We start from the raw sequence: 10060 nt of genomic DNA, 5'->3' as shown, positions 1-10060 counted from the left end.
ATTAATTTTGTCCTGTGTAACATGTGGGCCCCTTTTTTCTTTTAAGTTTAGATAAAAATTTTAAATTTAAAACCTCTCACCTACACTCCCTTTATCTGCACTATCTAATTCATCCCTCCTATATGCAATACCGCGCGGCTTAAATCATCCTAATGTTGTCTGGTGTATTATTGGGATTTCAATTCTAAAAGCAGTATGTAATCTTATATAAGAAGAGTAGCCCATTAATAGGCAAACCCAAGATCATATAGACCATGGCGTTCTCTTTTGATCTTTTATTTTTCTCAGTTTCCTCAGTTGTATTCCTTCTAGCCCTTTTGAAATGGTTCCATGCTGTTTCTAAACCCCAAACAAAGCTACCACCATCTCCACCAAAGCTCCCAATAATTGGAAATATTCACCAGCTTGGCTTGCTTCCGCACAGATCCCTCCAATCATTGTCAAGAAAATATGGCCCACTCATGCTACTTCATTTTGGAAGCAAGCCAGTGCTGGTAGCCTCTTCCGCTGATGCAGCTAGCCAGATCATGAAAACCCATGATCTGGTTTTTTCAAACAGGCCTAAATCGAGCGTTAAAGACAGACTATTCTACGGAAGTAAGGACGTAGTATTTACACCGTATGGTGACTATTGGAGACAAGCCAAAAGCATTTGTGTGCTGCATCTTTTGAGTAACAAAAGGGTTCAGTCATATCAGCATGTTAGAGAAGAAGAGACTTCACTCATGATCGAAAAGATCAGTCAGATGTGTTCTTCTTCACCTGTAAACTTAACTGAAATATTTGTAACTCTCACAAATGATATAATTTGTAGGGTTGCCCTGGGGAGGAATTATAGTGAGGAAGAAAAAGGGAGGAAAATTATGGAAAATTTGAGGGTTTTTGTTGAGTTAATGGGTGTTTTTGATGTAGGAGACTACATTCCTTGGCTTTCATGGGTTAATCGTTTCAATGGTTTGGACTTGAAAGTGGAGAAATTTGTTAAGCTGATTGATGAATTTCTTGAGGGTGTGATAGAAGAGCACATAAATAAGAGGAAAGGTGAGGCTGAAAATGACCATTCCGTTGAGGCAAGATGCCTAGACTTTGTGGACATTCTGATCGAGGTTAATAAGGAAAGCACTATCGGCTTCGCTCTTGGCCGCGATGATATGAAAGCCATCATCCTGGTAAATTAGATCTCTCTCCATCTCTTTAATTGCATCGCACTATGAGAATTTATAATTAGTTTCAACTCTGAAAAGAATTATGTTTATTAGTAATAAATCATCTAGTACTAGTTTTGAAGGTAGTGACTTGCACTGGGCTGGAAGGTTTGGATTTTGTTTGGTACTGTCATACAAATGTTTTTAGTTTAGTTGACTTGGACATGACAACTTAGTAAATGGCATCCTCCTCCTTTACTCCGATGTGCAAGATCAAAATCTATTTGGTTTGTAAGGTTTACTGAATTCAATATTATTAAACTCGGATGGTTGAATGAACCGGATGAGCTTTTTGTTCATGCCTTCATGGTTCAACCACTAATTCAATTAAATGTTTTCTCATTTTAGTTATAATTAGAAAATTTGAATAATACCAATTATATAAAGGGAAAAAATTTCTAGTGGCTAGCCTGTTCAACAGTTGGAGTTTTACCAGGTTTGTCCGGTTTGATCGGTTTATGTTTGAGTTTGACTCATTTTTTTTATTTTTTTTCTTGCTTTAACATAAAATCTTGTGAATGGCAGTCGGGTCAGATATGGGTAGACGGGTCGGGTTGAGACCCATGTACAATAGACAATCCGCTGACCCGAACACAATCCGTCAACTCACAACGGGTTAGAATATTTGACCTGAATCCGAAATTTTCGGGTTGGCGGATCACCTGAATGACCCGAAACATAATTTCAATTTACTAATTTACCATTGTAGTTTTTAACAGAACTAATTTCTCACAAGACTAATTGCATAATGAAGTAATAAAAATCTCGATAAAACAATTTCAAACCAGATCTGAAATAAATTAAAAAACCGTAAAAGTGTTTTTATCCCAAACCAGATCTAAAATAAATTAAGACCCTATAAAATTAGAAAATAATGTAATACATCATTTGTCCAAACATAATGATTCACACAAGTTTAACAAATTTATTTAGGATTAAGTGGTTAATACCTTGGAAAAAAAAGAATAACTTAGTTTAGATGGATAAAATTTTTTTATATTTATTAAATTATTTTTAATTCATAAACAGGTTAATAGGTCAACCCGTGGGTGACCTAAATTCGGCTTGTTTTCTTTTCGGATTCATCAGGTTTGACCTGATTCTGTCCAACAGTTGTATGGAATTTTTTTTTTTTTGAATTTCATAAAAAAATGAAAACAAAAGATTACATAGTAGAAATTCCATGTAAACAAAAGATTCTGAAGCAAAAAATGAGCGAATTCCATGTAAACAAAAGATTAACATACTAGAACAAAAAATAAAAGTCATAAACATATCTAGGATAATTAAGTCAAATATGTATTAATTGTATTCTATTCTAACATCTAAATATTGATCACACTAAATATTGAAGAATGAATAATGATAAATATTTATCCCTGCCATTTTGGGTAGAAGACCTTATTATTTTGGACATTACTGCATACCAAACAAGAGGTAAGGATATTAAATAAACATACAAAAAGGGTTGACTCACTATAAAAATTCTAAAATTACCACACAACTCTATATATATACACTCTTTAGTATATTTAATTTATATCAAAATTACTATGAATGTATGTAATCACACTCATTTTCGTCCCTTATATTTGAATACCTTCCCTTGTTATCAGATTAAAAGAAAAATTCATCCCTTGCATTTGAATACCTTCTCTTGTAAAAAATTTTCAAAAAAAAAAAAATCCTCAATGGTTGCTTGGGTTAACCGAACTTTATGCACTTAAACTTGAGACCATTTAATGTTTCCAAAACGATAAGGTTTAAGGATTTGTTATCTGTCCAGTGATGCAAAAAACTTGACATGCATTAAACTTCTGACTGAAATAAATGTATAACATGGTAACTTTTAAATTTACATGTACCTAAACCTATTAATCTTTTGACAAGTTCAACTCTACTACGTAAATCTTCAGCTTTTGCACTTCACGATTGAGTTTCTAAAATTGGATTGCATACCAGAACTGCAGATTTTGGAGGAAAAATGAGCAATAATAATCAACATTTTAGAGGGAAAAGTAACATAATGTTTCGTCTTGTATGTGGTAATTAAACGCTTATTGCGATAGTATGAATATTGTTAATTTGTCTTCATTTTTCTTTTTCCTTGGAAAGGTATGATACAAATTTATTGCTTGGGTGCAAACGTGCCAATTTTTTTTGAAATTGGAAATTTAGATTAAAAAAAAAGGCGCATCTATGCATGTTCTAAAGCAACACTTTCTTTCATTCCGTCATGCAGAACATGTTTGGCGATGGAACTGACACAACACAGTCAGTTATGGAATGGGCAATGTCAGAACTGCTAAAGAAACCTATAACCTTGCAGAAATTACAGGCTGAGGTAAGAGAACTGACCCAGGGAAAACCAGAAATAACTCAAGATGATTTGGAGAAGATGAGATACTTAAAAGCAGTGATTAAAGAAACTCTACGATTTCATGTTCCTGCTCCATTACTGGTTCCTCGAGAATCAACTCGAGACATCAAAATAATGGGGTGTGATATACCAGCAGGCACACTAGTGTTGGTGAATGCTAGTGCAATTGCAAGAGACCCCATTCTATGGGAGAACCCTGAGGAATTTCAACCTGAGAGGTTTTTGAATTCCAAAATAGATTTTCGAGGTCTTAACTTTGAGTTAATTCCTTTTGGTTCTGGACGAAGGGTTTGCCCGGGTATCAACTTCGCCATATCCGTAAATGAACTTGCATTGGCAAAATTGGTCAACAAATTTAATTTTGCATTGCCTGATGGAATGAAGCCAGAGGATCTGGACATGACTGAAGCATCTGGTATCACAGTTCACAGAAAACATCCTCTACATGCTATTGCCACTCCATATCTTTGTTAATGGCTTCGTATTCATATGCTTTCTTTTTTATTTTGTGTCTTATTTCTAGTGGAAGTTCACGCTAGTCATAAAAGTTCTCATATTTCCATCGTTTTATGTTTACTTGATGTCATGTACAAGTATGGTTAGAACAAACAATTGAGTGATCTAAATAACTTATCAAGTAGGTCAACACATAGGAAGCTTAGAACCACCTATGTACAGGTTGAGTGCCTTCGGTTTGCCATTGTTCTGCCCTTGTACTCCTTATAAATGCCTACTCTTAATGACTAGGGATTTGGTCAAAATATTGAATTTCTATATTGTACAATTGAAATCATTTGCATGAGAGAGGCTTGCAAAATAGTATAGAAAAGCTATGAGACAAAAGATTAATGATAATAATAATAATTAAGTTGCTCCACTTTGGATCCAGTGCTGCCGACTTTTGATATGGGTTATAAATGAATAACGGAAAAATGGCCCCGTTTAAATTGTATTTTTCTGGATTTTTTGTAAAAAAATTACTGTAGCGATTTGATATATATGAGGTAAAAAGGTGATAGAAAAATGTGTTCACGAAAAACGTAACAATTTTTCTGAGAAAAATCTCAATCCAAACGGGGCCACGTTTTCATGGCTCATGTTCCTACACCATTAGTGGTTCCTGTCAAACTTGGCTCCAAGCATCAACGAAAAGGGCCTTGACCCACAACGGATCTTCTGTCGCACATTCTATGTCACTCTCTATCCCACTTTTTATTATATTGCTATTTCTCCTATATAAACATATGTTTTAGTTCTTTTACTTCCTTAAAATTTAATAACTATTAATTGAGTGAAAAATAAATACAACAGCTTAAAAAAAGTAATATATAATAGAAAATTAAAAAATATAGCAAAAAATTCATAAAAAATCTCATTTTTTATGCATTTTAATTTTTTGAGTTTGTTAAATTTTGTGTATTACTCAATTAATAGTTATTAATTTTAAGGAAACAAAAAAGAACTAAAATATGATCTTTATGTAGAAGAAATAGCAATATAATAAAAAGTGGGACAGAGAGTGGCATAGAGTGTGGGATAGAAGATCCGTTGTGGCCATGACCTGTTGCAGCCGTACCATGTAATTAATATTTGTGAATTATTGGGCAGTTGGCAAAATCCATTATTGAGGAGAAAAGCAGCAAGAATTCCACAGGGCAAGGTTCTCCACATTTGATGTTGATTTTCGACGTTCAGCTTTGGATCAATTCTATTTGGTAGTTAGTGGCCGTTAATGACCTTTTGCATTGCCATTAATGACTTCATTTGAGCAACATGTTTGGGCACGTATGATGTTGCATTGCCTGATGGAGGGAAACCAGAGGACATGAACATGAATGAAGGCGGTGTGTTTTGAAAATTGGACTGGAAGGACCGGTTCAACTGATTGAACGAAGAACCAATTGATTGTCCGACCCAAATCTCATGAAAAAAATAAGTGGATGTGGGTGGCTTTGCGCTTTTATTGCTCGAACTTGATGGCAAGTTTAATCAACAATTTATCTAATAAGTTTAATTTGAGGGAAAGATTGAGTTGGATGATAAGATGGGAGAAATTATAAGTAGAATGCCATGAATTCAATATCTCTTATTTACAAAAAAAAAAAAAATTAATTAAACAAATTAGTTGTGTCAATTCTTGATCCAACCCGTTCGACTTCCAAACGCATGTGCTAATTATGCCAAAGCATGTGTACTCTTCACAAAAATTCTGCAAATCCAAAAAAATCTTAATTCGATAAAATATATAATATTAAAGTGACTGTATCAATATAATTTCAAGAGATAAAGTGATAATAATAATGCAATAATACTATAAAATAAAAATGTATTTTTGTTCAGAATTTGTTAACATGTTGAATTGAATTACCTATAGAAGTGAAGTGATTAAAAGATAATGTTAGGAGGTAAATTAATAATAGTGATATAGTTTTAAGGAGGTAAAGTGATAATAATCCATTCCGGAAGTACCTAAACTTTGCTCCTCCTTAGCACACTTGCAACATCCACAATGTCTTGGCATTTAGTGGAAAGTTCAATCACGTCGGACCTCGGATTCTTCAATCTTTAAATTTCTGCTAGAATAATTTAATGAGAAGACCGGTTTTCCCTGCTCTTTTACTTCTCTACCTTAACGTTTTGCCTAGTGTGGGGATCAACGCGATTAATCTATTAAAAACTTGAGGGGAACAAAATTACTTGCGAAAAAATTTCAAAAAATTCTGGATGAGAAATGCAGGCAAGGGATTTCGAATCCATTACCTAGCTAGCTCAATAGCTAAAGAGTAGAAATTAACTCCTCCCACATCGTGAATTCTTAAGAGTATGCCCATGTTTAATTTATGTTTTGAAGTCCAGCGAAGCATTGCACCGCGGACGAAGTGAGCGGGTCAAGGTCAACACATATGTGGTGCCAGGCTCTGCAAAGTCCTCGGGCCATTTACTATAGAAATACAGGCTTGGAAACAAGCAAACTTCTTGGACTTGGGAGGCTATCACATTCATGTGATGGGCGGAGACGCGTGTGGAGCCCTGTGACTCTTGTCCAGAAGTACCTTGGCCGAAAAACAGTTATTCACTTGGTCCATTGAGGCTAACAGAACGGGGCTTACGATCCGTGGTGTTTACTTTTTGGACCAATAAATTGTTTTACCCTTTGTTTTTCCGTCGCCAAATTATGTTCGTGAAGCTGAAATGCGGAAGAATTAATTATTTTCCTCTTTTTTACCCTATAATTGTGGTTTTATTTTTGTTCCCTCTAGTTGCCAAATTCATTTTGGATTATGGATATATGGATTCATTTTGTATGTTAATTTCCATTCTTTAGTATTGGGTTGTACTATTATTTTGATTATAATGCAGTTGTTGTTTAATCATATTTTTCATTTGTGACGGGAATCGAGCAAGATTCAATAAAACAAACAGTTAATCAAGAAATAAAAATATAAAAAACTCAGGTGAAATTGTTTTAGCTTCTCTCCCCTTTTTTTTACTATCCCAAAGTTATAAATTTTAAGTTGTAGTTTTGTTTGAAATTCTTTAGTTCGATGCACGTAGTAAAAAAAAAAAAAAAAACCAGTCCTTGTTGTTCTCATATGTTCTCATGTTGTAAGAGGTTTCGATTTGTCCTTATTTTTTCGGGCAATTACATTTTATTCCTTGTGGTTTAGTATTTTTGTACATAACCCTCTACAATTTCAAAAGTTATATATAATCTCCTCATGATTTGAATTAAAATATTATAACGGATTCATATAAAATGTCAAAATACCCCTATATAAAGTTGAAAAGTATTTATTAACCACAGGAGGGTTATGTGTATATTTTAAAAATTTTAAGGGGATTATATGATAAAATATTAAACTATAAGGGGGTTATATGATAAATATAAAACCATGCGGAGTTAGTGTGTTATGTATATTATGTTTTATATTTTGGTTTACTTCAACCATTTTAATTTTTAAACAAGGGTGATTTTGATATTTTAAAAAGTTTCATTACGAATGACCATTTTCGTCATTTTAACACTTTAATCCAAACCATGAGGGGTTATATATAATTTTTGAAACTATAGGGGGGTTATATACAAAAATACTAAACTATAAGGGGGTAAAGTGTAATTTTGTCCTTATAGATTTGTCCTTATTTTTCCATCCTCTTTTGTCATTTTTCTGCAAGTCTATCCATATAGATACCACACGCCTGCCAACTGACACAAGCTTGTCCATACTTGTTTTCCAATTTTTTGTCTGAAATCAGAGTCTTGTAGCCTGAGCAAAATACAGGGGAGATTAAAGCAAATGGCAAGCTTATCAGGCTTGGTATCGGAGCTAAAGATTGATGTATATATGTTTCATCCAATCTTTTTTTCGCTTTTTCCTTTAATCTTACTGTGGTTTCTCTTCAAATTAGTTTCAAATTCGAGAAAGAATCAGCCACCATCGCCACCAGGACTTCCGATTATTGGAAATCTTCATCAGCTAAGCTCACTGCTTCACTATCCTCTCCACTCCTTAGCCCAAAAATATGGTCCAATCATGTTTCTCAAATTTGGTAGTGTTCCCACGGTTGTCGTTTCATCAGCTGATGGAGCTAGCCTAATCATGAAAACCCACGATTTGATTTTCTCTGATAGGCCATTTTCGAGCACAGCTAATAAACTTCTCTATAACATGAAGGATATATCGGTAGCACCCTATGGCGAGTATTGGAGACAGTTAAAAGAGTATTTGTGTTCTTCAGCTCCTGAGCAACAAAAAAGTTCAGGCGTTTCGTAATATAAGGGAAGAGGAAACGTCGATTATGATGCAGAAGATTAAAGACGCTTCTTTGGATTCGACACCTGTGAATTTGAGCGAAATGTTTGTTTCGCTGACTAATGATATTGTATGCAGATCGGCTTTTGGGAGGAAATACGGTGCAGGGGAAACTGGAAAGAAATTCAAGCTGCTGTTGGGCGAATTCTTGGAGTTACTGAACGGAGGAATTTTAGTCAAATCTGTGCCCTGTCTCAGCTGGATTAATCAAGTTAATGGTTACGATGCCAGAGTGGATCGCGTTGCTAGAGAAGTAGATGAGTTCTTGGAGGGCGTGGTCCAAGAAAGGTTGGATGGTGCAGTGGAAAAATATTCCTGCGGGTCAAGTGGTGAGACGATTGATGGTGAAAGCAGAGAAGACTTTCTTGATATTTTGCTGAAAATCTATAAAGATAACGCAACAGGTGTAACCATGGACAGGGACAGCGTCAAAGCTATAATATTGGTAAGCACAATTTTCTCTGCGCAGTCAATATAAAATCATTAAGCTTCATTTTCTGAGTATAAAATCATTAAGCTTCTATAAAATCATTTTTTCTGAATATAAAATCATTAAGCTTCATCTCTGATCATTCTCACGAACAATCAACAAATCATTGATTTTAAGTGTAAATCTTTTTGACTGTAGGATGTATTCTCTGCTGGAACTGATACCACGGCTACAGTTGCAGAATGGGCAATGGCAGAGGTCTTAAGACACCCCATTATCCTAAAGAAATTGCAAACTGAAATAAGAGGGGTTGTTGGTGGCAAAGAACAGATATCCGAGGATGACTTGGCCGAGATGCATTATTTGAAAGCAGTGATCAAGGAAACTCTTCGCTTACATCCTCCAATTCCGTTGCTGGTTCCTAGAGAAGCAAGAGAAGATGTCAAAATAATGGGATATGATATTGGAGCTGGTACAATGGTGATCATCAATGCTTGGGCAATAGGTAGAGATCCTGCATATTGGGATGAACCTGTGAACTTTATGCCAGAGAGATTTATGGATTCGTCTATAGATTTCAAAGGGCATGATTTCCAGTTAATCCCATTTGGTGCTGGTAGGAGGGGTTGTCCTGGAATCGCTTTTGCTGTTGCCAGCAATGAACTTGTGTTGGCAAATTTGGTAAGCAAGTTTGATTGGCAATTTCCTGATGGTGCACAGGGCAAAGAGTTGGATATGACAGAATGCCCTGGCGTTGCAGTTCGTCGCAAAATTCCTCTTCTTGTTATTCCATCTCCACTTTCTTGAATTCTTCACATGGCCGAATGCTGCAGATTCTGTATTCTTGTCTTGATACAAATGTTGGATTGATTCTTGAGAAGGGCTGCAATTGCACTGTGCAATAGAAGGTCTAATCTCTGACCAGATTTGAACTGAAAAAATGAGGAGGCACCAACTTGTTATCGTGAATAGTGCATAGTAATTATAACTTGTGATGGGATGGATTAGAGTAATGCCACGACAGCAATCTATTATGCAAAGCATTATGAAATAATCCCTTATAAAATCGATTTAAACAATCTTGTTAGCCGTCAGAAAATTGAAAATCTGAACTTGCCAAGGGACAAGACTGCAATCACAACATGATAATCAAATCCAACCAAGAAGCAATATCATTAATTTTGGCGGGTGAAGTTTGGAATTCAGCTCCATGGAGGGCAGAAGACTGCTT

At 35.1% G+C, this 10060-nt stretch overlaps 1 protein-coding gene and 1 pseudogene across 1 annotated transcript; both read left to right on the top strand.

Moving 5' to 3' along the window:
- Positions 1-254: 254 nt before the first annotated feature.
- Positions 255-4310, top strand: LOC113752269 (cytochrome P450 71A2-like). The gene is made up of 2 exons (XM_027296391.1): positions 255-1169; positions 3448-4310. Exons 1-2 carry the CDS (start codon positions 255-257, stop codon positions 4057-4059), a joined length of 1527 nt encoding a protein of 508 aa, XP_027152192.1. The 3' UTR covers positions 4060-4310.
- A 3490-nt stretch (positions 4311-7800) lies between these two features.
- Positions 7801-9709, top strand: LOC113753116 (annotated as a pseudogene).
- Positions 9710-10060: the final 351 nt, after the last annotated feature.

Source organism: Coffea eugenioides, chromosome 11, assembly GCF_003713205.1.
Source record: "Coffea eugenioides isolate CCC68of chromosome 11, Ceug_1.0, whole genome shotgun sequence".
Lineage (NCBI taxonomy): Eukaryota > Viridiplantae > Streptophyta > Magnoliopsida > Gentianales > Rubiaceae > Coffea > Coffea eugenioides.
Note: the sequence above shows the minus strand (reverse complement) of the source record. Positions and strands in the feature narration are given on the sequence as shown.